At 40.7% G+C, this 19,289-nt stretch overlaps 1 protein-coding gene across 3 annotated transcripts in view; it reads right to left on the bottom strand.

Annotated features, from left to right (window-relative positions):
* rasef2 (RAS and EF-hand domain containing 2) overlaps nt 1-19,289 on the bottom strand; it is an 84,079-nt gene that overhangs the window by 28,580 nt on the left and 36,210 nt on the right. For all 3 annotated transcript variants that reach the window (XM_059952681.1, XM_059952682.1, XM_059952683.1), the window contains exons 3-7: nt 12,362-12,452; nt 11,247-11,342; nt 7,685-7,762; nt 5,439-5,554; nt 1,139-1,207 (exon numbers count right to left, since the gene is read on the bottom strand). In XM_059952681.1, coding sequence (XP_059808664.1) covers nt 1,139-1,207; nt 5,439-5,554; nt 7,685-7,762; nt 11,247-11,342; nt 12,362-12,452 — 450 coding nt within the window. The remainder of the gene's footprint in view (nt 1-1,138; nt 1,208-5,438; nt 5,555-7,684; nt 7,763-11,246; nt 11,343-12,361; nt 12,453-19,289) is intronic.

Below are 19,289 nucleotides of genomic sequence, written 5' to 3'. Positions count from 1 at the left end.
TACAGCAGTGTACCGAAGAGAACTGTTGCAGTTTTAAAGGCAAAGGGTAGTAACACCAAATATTGATTTGATTTTACTTTGCTGTTTACTGCTCTTTATAGTAACTTTTTTGATATTTAGAAACTTGCCATTTCGTTATTTTTGTAAGTATCTTTGGTTTGCAGATTTTTTTTAAACATGTGTCAAAGACATTTGCACAGTACCATATGCAGCAATTTCAATCCATTGATTCCCAAATAATACTTGGCAGCAAACACCAGGAAAATTGTGACATAGGAAACCTACAGATACTGATGGAATCTGGAGCAAAAGGAAAAAAAAAACCTTAAGGAACTCAGTAGGTCAGGCAGCATGTGCGGGAGAGAGAAATGGACTGGACAAACACAGATCACAAATCTGTTTATATAATTAAAAATATTCATCAACTTTAAATTTAGTAAAGCTCCAATTATCCATGGTGGACAGGACATTGGTAAAATCGAATGACTAGATTTTCCGAAATACTGGATGTTATTTTCCTCCAAGAGGACCTCAACCTTGTCGTAGGGTTAGGTGCTTGCGAGTTTCAATGGCCCAGAGAGCCATGTTGGCTGGAGTCAACATGGAGTCAGCCATGCTGACAGGTCAAAGGGCAGAGGCCAGACTAAGAGTGGTCCACTGGTCCTCCAGGTTCGGTGGTTCAGCTCAACGTTAACAACCACAACTGGTAAAACAAAATTGTTGTGGAAACAGCAATGAAAAATCCTTCTGTACCTGTGTGTAGCAGTATAGACAGACAGAGATGGGGCTGCCAGCGGCACAACGGGCAGTCAGTCAGGATGTTATTTTGCTTAGCATCCAAACACACTTTCAACTCACATTTTTTAGATGTTGTAAATAATCTCAACCAATTGTCCAGTGAACCATGCAAGTTTAAAGGGAATGTGGGAATAGAAGCAGGAACTGTTATCCCATGTGTGGGATGGAAAAATAGTCAATATTAACCAAGCCAGATGCTGCACCATCAGGATCTCCGAATTGTCAGACAACAGATTATTGGAGTTTTGCTAATTACCCTTGAGTCTTGAATTGATACCCTGTGCACATTTCTATCATGAAATTATAGTTTAATCCTTCAAGACAAGCAAAAATAACATACTGAAGCATCTGTATCTGATTTGTGGAGACTTCATTCTCTTCTGTTAGTTTCTTTATAACTTCTTTTGTCCTGGTTGGAAAACATGGAATTATTAAATGCTTGCGCATCTTTACGCTGAAAATACATTCACTTCTGCTCTGTTGTCACAACTTTGGTTGCGTGATAAATCAATTAAATTCATACTATATAAATAAGAGTTTTCTAGGAATCTTGCCAGTGACTTTCTAAACACCAATGCAAACAAAATGCATTGTTTACGTTACTTTTACCTTGGCGTCAAAACCACATCCTTTTTTCAAAAAGGACATGTGAAAGGCAAATACAGCTGAAACGATATACAACAATTTTACATCATCCTTAATGTAGTAAAATGCCTCGAGCAAGTCGATCAGAAGATACTGGCACTAAGACACAGAGGACAACATCTGGAATGGCTTTGCTAAAAAAAGTACAAGGGGACAAGAAACAGATTTGACAAGGAGCAGTGAGACATGAGAGTTCAGGTGACAGCAGATTTTGCATCCAACAATCATAGAACAGGAAAAGACCCTTCAAATAAGCAAGCACATTCATTAAGCAACTGATTACACTAAAACCCACTCTATTCTCATCAACTCACCCAAGTCTACCACTTATCTGCACACAATGGAAAATTTACAGTGGCTAATTATTCTGCCAACCCCAACATCACTGAGGAAATTCGCACAATTAAAGAACATGCAAACTCCACATTGACAGCATGGGAGGACAGAGTTGAATCTAGAGATGTGAGGCAGCAGTTTCCCCAGCTCTGCCCCTGTTCTGCAGACAGAGGAAGTTGAAAGTGCGCAGAAGGGCAGAATCAGAAATCAGCTGAATATCACAGGAGGGCTGGAGCAGGTCACAGAGAAGAATTGCAGAGGGACTTTAAAGTGGACACACAGTAGAACCAAGCCCAAATACAGTATGAAGGATAAATTGAACAAGGAGAGTTAAGGACACTGGTTTCAGGAGGATTCACATATATACAGAATGATGAATTCTCTCAAAGACGCCAGGCAACTGAATCACAAATCTTCAATTACTCCAAAATAACCAGTCACCTTTTCGTAGGACATGCCAATTCTGTATGGCCCCAGCAGGAACCTTGCAACAGCTGCTAGACAGAACGACTTTAATTACTACCGGGGTCCTCTTCCAGTATTACAAGAGGCTAGTGTGATCGGGGCCGCTAGATATTTGTGAATATCTTTGATGTTCAAGATTCAGTAACACTTGGGACACATTCGTGCATCTTATTGAATAGTGGAGGGCAGAACATTCTTAGCACTAAATTTGAAGAACGTTGAAACTAACATAAGTAACTACTTTTCTTCCTCCCAGAACCAGACTTCTCCCATTGATCTGAACAGGCCAGTTGCACAATTCCTTCAATTTTAATCCAGATTCGCTAAGGGTCAGGTTTTCTGGAACAAGAAAGATCCTGGATGTTTCCTGGAGAAAGCAGGACCTTTCTTGGTCCAGAAATATGTCCCTGAGTGAATCTGGATTAAAATTGGACTCAAAAAGGAGTATACCAGAGCTACATGCAGCTGGCAAAAACAGGGCAAGAAATACCAATGCCAGGTTAGCTCAAGGCCAGTCTTGTAAATGGATTATCTATAAGGATAACGACACAATTTCCATTATAAACACTGGCATCAGTTATTGTTAAAAGAGCCCTTTGCCCCAACTGGTTCATGCTGGCCAAGATCCCCATCCAAGTTAGCTCTAATTACCTGTGTTTGGTCCATATCCCAAAACTGCGGGGCCTTTCAGAGTTGGGAGATTACTTGGGTTAGCAATAAAAATAAGTGAGGTGTAAGCAGAGTGGACATCGTAGGAGTGGAAAGCTTTGGGTCAACAGACTTCAGCGGGAACAGTTGCAGGCTAGGGTGCGGAGTCATTTGGAATCATTTATTTAATTGTAGACATTAAGCTTAAGAAGTTACAGCCAAAGGTATAGCAAGCTCGGCAGAAGATGATGAGTAAGTGACCTAGGTGAGTGTGAAGCTCAAATATTTCAGAGAGAAGTCACAGGTAAGAACAGGTAAGCTTTTTTTTATCCTGTCAGTAAATCCTTAGTCCTTAATTCAGTGCAGGCAAATTCAGACAGTTCAGGCAATGGAATAAGATGTGGGATTGCAGGATACCTAACAGACTCCCTGATGACTGCATATGCAGAAAGTACACCCAACTTCAGCTCCTGACTGACAAGGTCAAGGAACTGGAGCTGGATATACTCAGAACCATCCAGGAGGCTGAAAACTTCACAGAGGAGACGGTCACTGAGTGCAAGTTTCAGATAGTGACCACCAGGAGGTGTATGGTGAGTAAACACTCAGTGCAGTGTTCCCCGTGGCCATTCCCCTCAGTACCTGAAGGCATTTGCTCCTCAGCAACAAGTATACCCCTTTGGATCCTGCCTGTGGGGGGGGGGGGGGGGGATAACTAGGGAGAAGGTAGGACCACTCAAGAATAAAAGGGGGGAACATTTGCTTGGATGTAGAGGATGTGGGTGAGGTCTTTAATGAGTACTTTATATCAGTATTTACCAAGGAGAAAGATATGAAGGATAGGAAGATCAGTGTTGACAGGATATGCAAGGACATTTTGAAGCAGACAGGAAGTTGTGTTGGGTCTCTCAAAGAGCATTTAGCTAAGTCCCCAGGGCCTGATGGGAAACACCCCAGGTTACTGAGAGAGGCTACAGAAGAGACTGCTGGAGCCTTGACCAATATCTTTGTGTCCTCTCTAACCACAGGCAACGTACCAGAGGACAAGCAAGTAGCTAATGTTGTTCCATCGTTCAAAAAGGGAACCAGGGATAATCCCAGAAACCATAGACTAATGAGTCTCAAATCAGTGACAGGGAAATTACTGGAGAGAATTCTTAAGGATAGGATTTATAAGCATTTGGTAAACCATGGTCTAATTAGGAACAGCCAGCATGGTTTTGTGTGGGGCAGACCATGTCTTACTAACTTGAGTTTTTTGAAGAGGTGACAAGGGTGTTTAATGAAGATAGAGCGATGGATGTTGTCTACATGGATTTTAGTAAGGCATCTGACAAGTTCCCTCATGGGAGGCTCATCCAGAGGATCAAGATGAATGGAATCAATGGTGAATTGGGCATTTCGATTCAGATCTGGCTTCCCATAGAAGACAGAGGATGGTCATTGAAGGGACTTATTCTGGCTGGAGGTCTGTGATTAGTGGTGTTCCAGGGGGACCTGTACTGGGACCTCTGTTGTTCGTGATGTATATATCTGACCTGGATGAAAATGTAGATGGACAGATGATACAAAGATTGGTGGAGTTGGGGGTAGTGTGGAAGACTGGCAAAGAATACATCAGGATTTGGGTAAGTTGCAGATATGCGCAGAGAAATGGCAGATGGCATTTAAGCTGGCCAGATATGAAAGGTTGCACCTTGGAAGGTCGAATGTGAAGAGGCAGTACACTGTTACGGGCATGACCCTTAAGTGTTGATGAGCAAAGGGATCTCGAGTTCCGGCATATAGAATATTTGCCTTTTATTATTAAAGGCACTTAGTTCAAATGTTAGGAAGTTATGTTGCAGCTTTATAAAATTCTAGTTAGGCCACATCTGAAATACTGCATGCAGGTCACCCTATTATAGGAAGGATGTCAAGGCTTTGGAGAGAGTGCAGAAGAGATTTACCAGGATTTTGCCTGAATTAGAGGACATGTTTGTTTCCACTGGTCTGGCGTAAGCTGAGGGGAGATCTGATGGAGGTTTATGAGATTATGAGAAGCAAAGATAGAGTAGAGAGACAGTATCTTCCCCCATCCCCCCCCCCCCAAGGTTGAAATGCCTCAAACCAGAGGGCAAGCATGTAAGGTGAGATGGGGTAATTTCAAATGAGATATGAATGCCATGATTTTTTTTCCTATACAGAGTGTTGGGTGGCCTGGAATGTGCAGCCTGAAGTGGTGGCGAAGGCAGATAAATAAGGACTTTAAGAGATGTTTAGACCAGCACATGAATGTGAGGGAAGTGGAAGGATATGGACATCATGCAGGCAGAAGAGATTAGGTTAGTTGGCCATCTGATTACTAATTTAATTGGTTTGGCGCCACACTCTGCGCTGAAGGCCCTGTTCCTACGCTGCACTGTTCTATGTAAACCTTTTCTATTCGTGTACCTGTCCAAGTAGCTGATCTGCCCCATTATAACAACAAATGTAATTAACATGTTAGAGAAAAACATACTCTTAACAAAAACTGAAGTTGCAGTGTGTATTTGACAGCTATTTACCGAACGTGATCTTGCCGATGGTCAGAAAGTTCATTTTTCACTTTGTCCAACGTAGCTTCCAGAATAGAAATATCAGTTTGGCTCTTCAGAAGGGAACTTCTCAAGTGCTCATTCTCCTGCAACGAGCAAACATTCAATTATAGAACAACGCTCCACTACTAGTGTCAGTTCAAGTCATGTGGAGGGGAAATCAAGCTCCAAATCCAGACTGACACTTCTAAGGAAGTGTTGCCCTGTTGAATGTGCAACTTCTAGATGAGGAGGATGGACTCCCTTCTAATAGCATTTGAAAAGTCAGCATCCTCCTTAGTAATTATACCTTGGCCAAAATCATAATTCCAGATTATCCAGCTATGCTATATTGCTGTGCACAATGTTGCTTCCCGCAATTTCTTTATTACCAATTTGTAAGAATATTTCGAGATTTTCTTTAGAAAGACTTTGTGCGGATAATGCAGAACAAGGACTATTAGAGTATGTGTATGCACTTTAAACTTTCTGCTTGACACATTAAATTTGTATTGATACTCTAAATCACAAATTCTGATACTCCTTAGCTCTTGGATTTACAAAGAAGCAAGTTTTTTCCCCCCTAAACCAACAGACTCACTAACTTCAAATAAGTCACTCAGTAAACAAGAAGGTCTGCAAAAAATTGCAGGGTTGGATTGCTTGAGATGGGTAACCAACAGGTGGCAACTTGGACCACCCAGATAGAGTATGAATATGTTCCTTCTCTGGTTGAAAGGACTTATTGTTCAAAAAGAAAAAAAAGAGAAATGATAATAAATCAGAATCTGTTAGAATACAAATATTTTGGCATCTAGAAGACAAATGGAAACAGATTAGGCCTCAGTCTCTTCAAGCCTCATCTATCATTGAGTAGAAATGACAGACCATTTCTCGGCTTCACCTTCACTGTCCTTGAACACCCTCATCTTCTCCTAGACTGAAAATCTGCCCACTGGGGACTGAGGGATATTCAGGCCATTGCTCTCGTAGAAGTTGAAGCATTTACATTTGAGAGAGAGTGAAATTCCATCTAAGCACCATCTCAGTTTTTTTTAAAAAATGCTCCAACAGGAGATTGTGCTAATTTAACATTTTGATCAAAATTATAATTAATCAATCGGTTATACAGTAGACAACCTAATTGCAACTCAGAATTCTTGGATTTATAGAACTTGGAGATAACTAATCAAAGAATGATAGACTGGTAAGCAAATTTGAATCCAATAAGATTGGTCTAATATAACACTGTTCCACAAATTGTACTACATTATCATGTATTTCAAACAATACAAGTATGGTCAGATTGCAATTTTCCATAATAGTTGGCGAGTTAAAATACTGATTTCATTGCTAACCCCAAAGTACTAAATACAAAGGCCTCATCATGTCAAAGAGAGGCCATTAAATTCCTAGACTTTACTCCCAACAAGATGAGAGCAGAATCATTTTGTCCCTTTATATCAATAGAACAGGGGTTCCCACCAAGGGAACATGGACCCCTTGCTTAATGGTTTTGGTTCATGGCATTAAAAAAAAATGTAGAGAATCATTGGTCTACAAGATAAACAGTTTGCTCGACCCACTCAATTTCTGTGATGGACTTTAGCAGTAAGCAAAGTTGGCATATAAATAGAAGCACTTTCAGTCTATCTCTCTCATGTTGGCCCTTTGAAAAGATTCTAATTAGAGCCACACACTGATCTTCCACCACATCCTTTTCAGACACATGTCTAGTTCAGTCTTGAGGGTGATCTTAAAATCTGCTCACACCACCCCTTCAGGCTGAGTACATTCAAACACAAATCTGATACAATCTGTCCATTCAGCTTCACCACAAACTGTGAAGCAGGAGAAACTAAGGTTATTTTGGATTTACTTTTTTTCTTCTTGATTCACACTCAAATACAAGCTATTCATATTTGTACAGCTTATCAAATATTGGTTTGTTTTGACCTGGGTGACAACCTTCCTCAGGAACAACGAACAGCAACAGTTCAAAGCACACCTCTGATTTCTTGCAAAACCTATCACTGGTCTTTCCTTAACATTAAGGAATTTTAGAAAACCACAGGGTTTCCAGGACACCGAGCATCAATACAACCACAATAAAACAATTTCTAATTTCCATCAACTGTGAGGATTCAACAACTATAGACTGCAAGAAAGTATTGTTTGTATTCCATGGAACATAGTAAATAGATTAATCATTGCAAAACCAAGACGCACATACATACCTGAGTTAATTCGTCCAACTGTTCTTTCAGTGCAGAGACGTCCCCTTTAGCATTAGAATTCCACAGCTCTTCATTGAGCTAAGGAAAATGGTAACAAAGAACTTTACTGTCCAACAATCTGTCAATTATTCACAGGTTTAAATTGAACAAGCTACAAAATTTCACACTTTAAATTCTGTGCTTCCCTGCTGGGTTTAAATTATTTTCATCAAATGCATTTTTAGTGGTGAAGCAATGGGGTTGGGAATATCCCTGGAATGACAAAGCTGTCAGTCAGCCAAAAGGCATCCAATTAGTCACACTCTATTGCTCTTTCCCCGAAACCTCCCAAGATTTTCTCCTCCCTTTAAAGTGTACACCCACGGTTATTACTTAATCTTATTTTACTGACTTTTCAGGTAGGGCCTTCCAAGTGATTAACTACAAAGTTAGAAAACAAGTCTCTCATCACTACTACTAGGTTTAAATTTGCTGGCACTGAAAGCTGTCATATAGTTAACAAACCTCCCATCAACCTAAACAAATCTCCATTAATTTATCAAAAAGACTCTCAAGAGTTTTAGTCACCTGTTAGATTCTTCTTACCATCCCTGCTCTAAAATCTCAGCTTCTTTGGTCTTCACATATTAGTCTTTCATGCCTTATACCTTAGTCTTTCATGCTTCATACCTTTTGGCTTTTAGTGAATTTCCATTCCACTCTCTCCATATCCTTAACAGTCCAAAACCCAGAATTGGGCATGAATTACACCCGACTTAAAAACCCAAGCAGCAATTTACAAAGGAGGCTCTTTAAATATGCAGAAATAAAATCTATGGAATGTTACTGGTCAGGGTTGAGGCATGACTTGGAATGTTATGGTGCATATGCAGTTCATCAGGTGAAGCGGCAGGGAGTAAGGGCAAAGTTAGGAGTTAATGATGGAAATCTATGTCACAACTATTCACTTGCCTAACATGCAATATCTTGAGGAAACAACACCAGCAGGTATAAACTTCAGAAAAGATTTTTCATTCACTATTGTTTCATCATGAAATCGGTTAAATACAGAACCTTATGGTGGAAAGTACCTTAACTTTACTTAGATCTCAATTTTTATCATTGATTTCCACTATAATTATAAAAGCTAGATTGTTGCTAAAACCATTTAATATTTGTTACTCTACAGAAATCTGTTAATACAGATACAATTTATAAGTGCAGCTGTAAAATTAAACAGGATGTGTTTTAATTTGACCAAGGCTAGCTGTTATAATGATGAAATAGAGCAATGTAGTAGCAGCAGGGCATGGTGGCCAATTCCTGTACTCAAAACTTCGTGCAATTAATTTGTAATCTAATACATAGTATAACCTACATAACAATTATACAAGTGTGTCTGGATTCATTTACCAGCAGTAATACTTGGAGGATGGATATATTCACATCTGCAAATCCTGACCACATAGACACCACAGCCAACACCTCTACTTCCTTGGGGAACTAAAGAAGTTCGGATAGTCCACATCAAACCTCATCAATTTTAAAATTGAGGCGCTACAGAAAGTATCCTATTTGGATATATAACAGTTAGGTACAACAGCCGTTCTGCCATGTCCGCAAGAAACTGCAGTGGATAAAGTTGAGCATATCATGGAAACCAGCCTCCATGGACTCTGTCTTCACTTCCTCAGTGAAGCAGCCAGCATAATCAATGATACCACCCAATCCCTCTTCTTCCCCTCCAATTTGGCAGAAGTTACACGTTCCACCAGGCTCAATATACCCTCCCGTTATAAGTTTATTGAACAGTTTTCTAGTAGAATAGCAATGGACCTGACCTTACGATCTACCTCGTTATGACCTTGGACCACTGGGCTTGTATACACTGGAATTTAGAAGGATGAGAGGGGATATGATTGAAACATATAAGATTATTAAGGGATTGGACACGCTAGGGGCAGGAAACATGTTCCCGATGTTGGGGGAGTCTGGAACCAGAGGCCACAGTTTAAGAATAAGGGATAAGCCATTTAGAACAGAGCTGAGGAAAAACTTTTTCACCCAGAGAGTTGTGGATTTATGGAATACTCTGCCTCAGAAGGCAGTGGAGGCCAATTCTCTGGATGCTTTCGAGAAAGAGTTAGATAGAGCTCTTAAAGATAGCGGAGTCAAGGGATATGGGGAGAAGGCAGGAATGGGGTACTGATTGTGGATGATCAGCTATGATCACAGTGAATGGTGGTGCTGGCTCGAAGGGCCTAACAGCCTACTCCTGCACCTATTGTCCATTGTACTTTATTGTACATTTTGTTATTCTCTCACCTTATACTACCTCAAGGAACCATATAACGAATTAATCTCCAAAGACAGTATGCAAGACAAGTTTTTAAACTGTGTCTTGCTCCATGGGACAATAATAAAAACTAAACTTCAGAAGTAATTAAAGAAAGGTGTCATTGAATTGTACACAAATCAAAATATGTTTCTTTATCATCCTTTTTAGGTGAGTTCTTGAGATTGCTTGTGGACCAAATGTGTCTTTGGTATACCCTGCATTATTTGTGCTATCTTTAAGGTGGAATACCTTGACATTAAACTGCTCGGAAAGTAGATAATTTTTCCTCCCTCTTGACTTAAATTTACATCCCTAGATTCAAATACTAAAACTAGGAATAGTAGTTTTAAAAATGAATGAAATTTGAAAATGATGCTTTCAAGCTGCTGTCAGACATCTACACAGAGCGTTATCACACAAAAGCAGTATCCATCATCAAAGACGCCCAGCACCCAGGTCATACTCTCTTCTCACTGCTGCCATCAGGAAGATGTTACAGGAGCCTCAGGATTCACACCACCAGGTTAAGGAACAATCATTACCCCTAAATCATCAGGCTCTTGAACTTCATTCAATTTCACTTTCCCCATCTTTGAAATGTTCCCACAACCTATGGACGCACTTTCAAGGTCTCTTTGTCTTGTGTTCTCGATACTTATTACATATTTATTTATTATTACTTTTTGTATTGGCACTGTTCATCATCTTTGCTTGCCCAGCTAGCGTGGTCTTTCATTGATTCTGTTCTGGTAATTGGATTTGAGTATGCCCACAAGAAAATGTATCTCAGGGTTGTATATGGTGGCATTTATGTACATTGATAATAAATTTACTTTAAACTTTTTAAACTTTGAAACATATCATCCACTAGTCTTATGAGACCATGGATTTGCACCTTGGAAGGTTTCCAGGGCACAGGCCTAGGCAGGGTTGTATGGGAGACCAGCAGTTGCCTACGCTGCAAGCCTTACCCTCTCCATGCCACCGATGTTGTCCAAGGGAAGGGCATTAGGACCCAAGCAGCTTGGCACCAGTATCATCGCAGAGCAATGTGCTGCTCATGGACACAACACACTGCCTCAGCTGAGGCTCAAACTAGTGACCTTCAGATCACTAGACCGATGCCTTATCCACTTGGCCACGTGCCAACTCGATTTGAAACACTTTGAAACAAAATGCATTGTAAAGCACAGATGGAGACTAATTGATATATGACATTATTAGAAGCCCAACGTGTTGAAGTACCTTTTTCATCCGGTCAATGACTGCCTGTAGATCTGCAACTTCCTTCTCATGATGTTTCTGCATTTCTGCTGCTTTGGATTCAAGTTTCTGTTGCTCCTGAAAATTGACAAGACTCAAACAGTGAGCTTCTGCAATCAAGAAGAGCACAAACAGTTTTTTTTTGTCACACTTCACTAGTAAACAAAGATTTTTTAAAAACTACAAAGCGACTGAACCAACACAAGAGTGACTTCAAAATGGGCATGTTGCAAGGCCAAATTTCACAAAGCTCAATAAATGCTTGTGATGTGACTCACCCTCCTATTTTCCAACCTCAAATTGTTTAATTACACAGCAAATTACCCCATAAGAAACTAGAAATCAAAGCTACTTCACGCCTGTTCAGTTTTAACATAATACAAGTGTGTGGCATAATTTTAAAGTGCTTGGAAGACAGTCTAAGTGGGGACATCAGAGGTAGTTGTCTTTTTACACAGAGTGGCAGGTGCATGGAACGCACTGCCAGGGGTAGTGGTAGAGACATATATTGAGGATGTATTAGTGTCTTTGACAGGCACATGAACGAAAACGAAATGAAGGGCTATGCAGGAGGATAGGGTTCGATTGATCTAAAAGGAGGTTAAGTGGTTGGCACAATATCAAGGACCAGACATGCAGAGAAGGGAGAGTGCTCAGGGAAAGGGATTAATTGGGATTCATTGGCTCAGCACAACATCATGAGACAAAGGGCCTCTACAATGATTCATCCATCTTGTCCCAGTGCAGGTCATGGATATTATGCATTAGATTCATCTTTGATTCCCCTAAGAATTCAATAGGTTAGGTTTGTAAAGGAGTGTTTAGTTACTTATGAACAGTCCGAAGAAAGCTGATGTTAGCACAATCAAGAGTCAGCAAGGCCAAAAAACAGGAAAAAGATGAATTGGCTAAAAAGGTATTATACTCTTCCTTGGAACTATTCTCCTCCCACAAAATATAATTGGAGCATCAAGAGTGTTTATGCAACAGCAGTCTTGTCCGTTTTCAGGCGGTGAGGCAGTAATTAATGATTACCTCAACCTTTGCATAGTCACAAATTAACACAAAATGCACGATTCCCAGCACATGAATCTCACCTCCTCCCGGATTTTCTGCTCCACCCTTGTCGTCTGTTGTTGTAGATCTTCTTCCATTTCTGACAGACGAACTTCAGCCATTGCTTCCGTCCTAAAATGAGATAGTCGATTGGCATCTGCCATTGCTTACAGGAAATTTCAAACATCTGTGCCACTCTTTAGCATTGCAAACTCTATCCTTCCTTGAAAAGTTATTTGAATGATAAAAGTAGTGGTCATGTTTAAAGAATTGTTTAATTAATGTGTGAGAAAGCTCATCAAACCACCATGAAATGCATTATCATTGAAGCTATGGCCACAGCAGTAAAATGTAACACCAACCTGACAAAAGTGAGTCCAAAGACACAAAGCCAAGCCTGCTCCAGGTTTCGTGTCTGTAGACTTACTTTCGTTCTGAATGCTATTTGCTTCCTTCTACTGTTTGTACGACTTGTTTTTTTTTCTCTCTCTCTCTACACGCATGGGTTCTTTTGGAATTTCTTTGTTTTGTGGCTGCCTGTAAGGAGATGAGTCTCAAGGTTATATAATGTGTACGTACTTTGACAATAAATGCACTTTGACCATTTCCCCCCCAACTTCAACAGAAATTTACTGCATGGCTTGACGGTATTTAAGGAGCAGCTCACCCTTTAAACACAGCTGATTCAGGAGGCTTCAACATGCTCACTCTCAAGAATAAATGCATTCATAAAGTTTTCAGGATGCCTACGCCCACACAGACAGGTGTGTCAACCCATGGTAAAAGTTTTTTTCCCCTACAAAGTCTCATTGTTCTTGTGACAAAGGTACAGATATTAGCAGCAAAGTCTCACCACTGCGGGTTACAAACCTCAGTTTTGTTCAAGACAACTTTATGGCTTCAACATCACTTGAAAGTGGATCCGTGGTAACATAATTAGAAGTTTACCTTTACAGTCGAGTGTGGCTATGTAGCAGCTTAATCCAAAAGGCTGTACCAAAGCCTTCAGTTACACAAACCTGATACTGTAAACTCATACACACTTTCCCAGTCTTTCATGCAGGTCAATCAGTACCACAGTGAAAATAAATCAATCCACTGAGCTATTTTAATCAATAAAGGACTGAAATATCATTTACAGTAGATTTCATCCTCTACTTAATTGTCCTCTTAATAATAGAGGAAACCAACAAATCCCCTGCACGATCCATGGTAGCTAAATCCAATCTGTGCGCTTAAACAGGTGAAGGCAACTGTTCACTGCAGCAATTCATCCCCTACCCATCTTGTTTGTGCTTCCTTTAATCCCCTCAGAGTGTCCAGTCAGTCTCCTGAATGGTCAAAGCAACTAATTTAAACACCTACTCTCCCTTTATGTGGGAAGCCTTCTCAAATTTGCTTCTGGTTATTAGAGCAGTAACTAAAAGGTCTATTTTTGCACAGCACTGTGGAGCTGGACATCAGCGATACAAATCATTGGAAAGGCCACATTTGGAGTTTTGGGTATAGTTCTGGCCACCATACTGCGGGAAGCAAGACAGCATGCGGAAGAGGTTGAGCAGGACTTGGCCTGAAATGGAATGTTTTAATTGTAAAGTGATACCTGATAGGCTAGATTATTCTCACTGGGAGGGAGGAATTGAGGAATAACTTTAGAAATGTTAATAATCTTATTCCCAGGAACACTGAATATAGAACTAGAGGGTATAGGGTTCAAATGAAAGGGGATAAATGACTAAATCTGGAATGAGCTGGCAGAGAAAAAGATACAGGCCTAATGCTGGCAAATGGCATCAGCCTAGATAGGCGTTGCTATCAGTATGGGTGTGGTGGCCAAAATGGTCATTTCACTGCAGCACAGTACTCAGCTAAAGCTTTAGTCACATGTTAAAACATTCTGTACAGCGAAGATGCTTTCAAAAAGTTTCTAAATATCAAAAAAATTACTACAAAGAGAAGTCAACAGTTTAAAAAAAACAAAATCAAATCAATATTTGGTGTGACCACCCCTCGCCTTCAAAACTGCATCAATTCTCTTAGGCACACTATCGTGCAGTTTTTTAAGAAAATCCGCTGGTAGGTTGATCCAAGCATCACTGAGAACTTGCCACAGTTCTGCTGATTTTGGGAGTCTTGCTAGGTTACCTCAGAGAGCCTTGATGATGTTGAGATCAGGGCTCTGTGGAGTCCATACTAACTTTTGCATACTACCTGTTTCATGCTATCTTGTTCTTCATTGCACTGAAAATAGTTCTTTATGACCTTGGCTGTGTGTTTGGGGTCATTGTCCTGCTGCAGAATAAAGTTGGGACCAATCAGCTCCCTGATGGTATCATGTGATGGATAAGAAGCTGCTTCCACTCAACGTATGATAACTTTTTCAACTTTACTGGCTAGGAAAGATATTTTGTTGTATTGGAAGGATCCTAATCCACCTACTGGTTTTTATTGGCTCTCCTCCATTATGTCATGTTTAAGCTTGGAGAAAATTAGAAGTCGGACGTTTGATACATCTTTTAAATTTGAGCAAACCTGGCGACCTTTCATTCAATATTTTCATATGATCTAAATTTTTTTTTCAACTTTTTTAGGTAATCTTTTTTTCCTTCTCCAAGAAATTTCAGATTTGACCAGAAGGATTTTTCCCTTTTTTTTGTAACTATATCCTCAAAATGAACTGCCCAGTCTTCTTTTTTTGTTTGTTTTAGGTTTGTTTAGTGGGGTTTCTGTTTCTTTCTCAATAATAGAAATTTTGAGTCTTTTTTTTAATGAATTGTTAAGAGGAGCTGTGGTTCCTTTTTTAGATTAGCTTGATATTATACTGTACTTGATTTTGACAGTGTCTATTCCTTTCTTTCTTTGTACTTTTATTGAAATATGTATTTGATATAACTTCTCCTTTGATTTGTATTTATCCTTTCTTTAAATCAATAAAAAAGATTGAAAATGAAAATGAGAATCTGCTTGTACTTCTCAGCATTGAGGATTCCATTAATTCTGACCAGATCACCAACTCCATTTGCAGAAATGCAGCCCCAAACCTGCAGGGAGTGTCTGCCATACTTCACCGTTGGCTGCAGACACACATCCATGTAGCATTTTTCAGCTTTTCTATGAACAAACTGTTTCCTACTTAAGCCATAAACTTCAAATTTTGACTTGTTAGCCCTTGCACCTATTGCCATTGTTCAGCTCCCTGTCCTGTGTTTGTGTGCATAAGTGAGTCTCTGTTTCCACTTTGCAGGAAACCCTTTTGCCAGCAATGCTTCCATGAAGACCTCTCCGAACTGTTGAAGAATGCATTTGGGTTCCAGTGGTTTCTGTGAGTTCAGAGCTAATAGCAGTGTTCGCCAACTTCCAATTTGAAAGGGAGGTACCTCTCATCTCTTGTATTCAGTTTCCGTGGATGTTTCTGGTCGTCAACCTTGCCCGTTTCTTGGTGCTTCTTCAGAAGAGCTTGGACAGCACATCTTGAGGCTCCTGTCTGCCACAAAAGTTCTGCTTGGGAGCGACATTACTGATGCAGGATGACCACCTTGTGTCTTGTTGCTATGCTTCTCTTGTCATGGAGTAGGAATTGATGATTTGAAGGTTAAACCATCACATCTGCCACACGCTCACTTTCAGTTTGTTTATCCTTCAGCCAGTTTGATTCCTTTCACAACCATTTCTGTTTTAGGTAATTAGTTTAGTTCATTCAACTCATTATATGTCATTGATAATTAGCATCCTGTTCGTTATCTTTGCTTAATCATGCACTAGCCTAGATACCTACAAAGGAATGAAGATTATACTTGAAAATTGGTCTATCACTTAATATGTTACTTTCTTTAACGAAGTACAAAAATTTCTCTAGCATTTAATGTTTTAGAATTTAGAAAGTGCCAACGATCACTGATCGAGGTTCAATCCATGGTTTGAAAAGGAGTTTGTATGCGCTTTGTGGGTTTCCTCTGGGTGCTCTGATTTCCTCCCACGTTTCCCTTTTCACCTGACGAAGGGTCTAGGCCTGAAATGTCGACTGTACTTCTTCCTATAGATGCTGCCTGGCCTGCTACGTTCCACCAGCATTTTGTGTGTTGTTGTTGTTTGAATTTCCAGCATCTGCAGATTTCCTCGTGTTTGCGACGCAAAACATTAATTCTGTTTCTCCCTCCAAAGAAGCTGCTTGTCCTGCTGATTATTTCTAGTGTACTGTATTATTATTTCCTAGTATGTTATGGAACCAAATCAGATGCTGGTGTAAGCATTCAATAGGTCAGCAGCTACTGTGCAAAAAGTGCGGATGTGGTGCAGATCTAAAGGGCTGGCTCGGTTTCCCTTTCCACAGATGCACCCCAGATGCTGAGCATCTCCAGAATTTGGCTTTAATGCTGCAGAGGGAACTCCAATGAGAGGTTGCACAGAGTGGAATAAATGGTGTACTGACATCCATCACTTCGTATTATGGCTCGGGGTCTGGGTCTTCCTTGCAAGAGAAATGTTGGACAACAATGGTGCCATTTCAAATCACCTACCAGAGGCAGCATGATTTGGCCCACTGATACTTAAATGTTATACAGAAAATCAGTCCGGTTAATATATCTACAGGTTCTTTAAAACATTCTCTCACCCAATACCATCTCATGAAACTTGGTGATAGTTTAAAATGCACGTAATTAATGACATCATTTCTGTTTTGCACATGATGCACAATACACCCTATGAACACACACTGGGTGTAGTGGAGGACAGTAAATCCTTCATTACCTGGTACCAACACTGTAGGGGCCTCCTTTATCTCACTACGACATGCTCATCCACCTTGTCTCTCTCACTGTGCTACAGAACCAAGAATTCACCATTCCCTGGTATTAATTTACTATCCCATACTACACTGGGCATGTCTGATCTTCACCACGTCGATTTTCTACAAAGGATCTGACAGGTAATCAGGTTTTAACAGAATGGAAAAAGCAGCATCTCAGTGATCAGTTTCTTAATTTACATTTATCCTCATTCGTTGAACCAAATAGAAACATTTTCATTGTAGAACACCACAGGCCTTTCAGCCCACAATAAGAGGTGCTGACCTCTTAACCTACTCCAAGATCAACCTAACTCTTCTCTCCTACATATCCTTCCATTTCTCGACCATCCATACGGCCGCCTCAGTTTTTTTTTAATGTATCTGCCTCTACCACCATCCCTGGCAGGACATTCCATGCACCCACCATTCTCTATGTAAAAACACTTGCCTCTGACAACCCCCCCTATACTTTGCTCCAAACGCCTAGGCCAACTTGGCTACCCATCATTAGTCCAGTTACTTGTTTTAACAATGAGCTGGTAAACATTTCTTCAACAAAGTATCAAGCTTTGATGGAGCAGCTGTCCTACAAGACACCGCCTAACGTAATGTTTAGTGTCACTTGAACATAGAATATAGAAATCCACAGCATATTACAAGCCCTTCAGCCAACAATGTTCTGCCAACCACGTAAACTGCTCTAGAAGCACACGAGTAATCTGCAGAAGCTGGAAATAAATAAAAACACAAAATGCTGGCTGACTCCTGATGATGGGTTTCGGCCCAAAACGTCGTCACTACCTCCTCCCATAGATGCTGCCTGGCCTGCTGAGTTCTGCCAGCATTTTGTGTTTTTATTAACCTACTCTAGAAACTGCCTGGAATTTCCCAACTGTGCAGCCCTCTATTTTTCTAAGCTCCATGTACCCATCTAAGAACCTCTTAAAAGACCCTATCGTATCCGCCTCCATCACCGTTGCTGGCAGTATCCACCACCCCCGTGTGAACAACTTACCTCTAACAACCCCCTTGCACCTATTTCCAAGCACCTTAAAACTATGCCCCCTAGTGTTAGATATTACAACCCTGGGAAAATGCCTCTGACTATCCATATAATCAATGCCTCTCATCATCTTATACACCTCTATCAGGTTACCTCTCATTCTCCGTCGCTCCAAGGAGAAAAGGCCAAATTCACTCAACCTTTTCTCTTAAGTCACGCTCGCCAATCCAGGCAACATCCTTGTAAATCTCCTCTGCGCTCTCTCCATACTATCCACATCCTTCCTGTAATGAGGCGGCCAGAACTGAGCACAGTGCTCCGAGTGGGGTCTTTAATAGCTGTAACATTACCTCACAGCTCTTGAATTCAATCCCACGGTTGATGAAGCCCAACACACCATACACCTTCTTAACAACACTGTCAAGCTGCGCAGCAGCTTTGAGTATCCTATGGACACGGGCCCCAAGACCTCTCTGATCCTCCACACTACCTAGAATCGTACAATTAATATTATATAAGTAGGTTGCTGCCAAATTTAGCGAAAGGAAGCCAAGCGATTTGGGGTTAAAGCTGGGAAATGACACTGAACAACTGTGCACTGAGGATGTCACCTCAAATGGTGATGAAACATTTACAAGCTAATTACCAAACTCAGTGAACACTGCAATATCAGGAGCCCCAACCCAAGCTACCTGTATTCACCATCATCCTAAACAACTTAGGGTGAGCAGTGCTCAAAGAAGCTGGGAGACCTTCACCATGTTGTGAAGTTTCCACACCAGAGCAATTATATTTTCTCCATGAGTGCCTGAATGACACTGAAGCTGAAAAAACCACAATGACCTTGAGGGAGGCCAGAGTGAAGAGAACACATGGATACCCACCCCTGCACCTGCTTCTTTATCTGCTTTGTAACTTATTACATTCAATGTCATAGGGGCCACACACATACTAACATAACCTAATGTACATCAACATAGTTTACAAGCTGAGGGAGAATTGACTAAAGACACAAGCTACTGCATGAACCCATACCAAAAGTTTTGGAGTTTAGAGGGGTGACCAGCGTCCATGGGCACAAATGGACAGCGGACATTTTGGGACAGAACCCTTCATCACTCCAGGAGCCTCCACCTGAAAAGCGGGCTATTGCCCTCTACAGATGCTGTCCGACCCA

The sequence above is a fragment of the Hypanus sabinus genome, chromosome 28 (assembly GCF_030144855.1).
Source record: "Hypanus sabinus isolate sHypSab1 chromosome 28, sHypSab1.hap1, whole genome shotgun sequence".
Classification (NCBI taxonomy): domain Eukaryota; kingdom Metazoa; phylum Chordata; class Chondrichthyes; order Myliobatiformes; family Dasyatidae; genus Hypanus; species Hypanus sabinus.
This window is presented reverse-complemented; position numbering and strand designations above follow the sequence as displayed.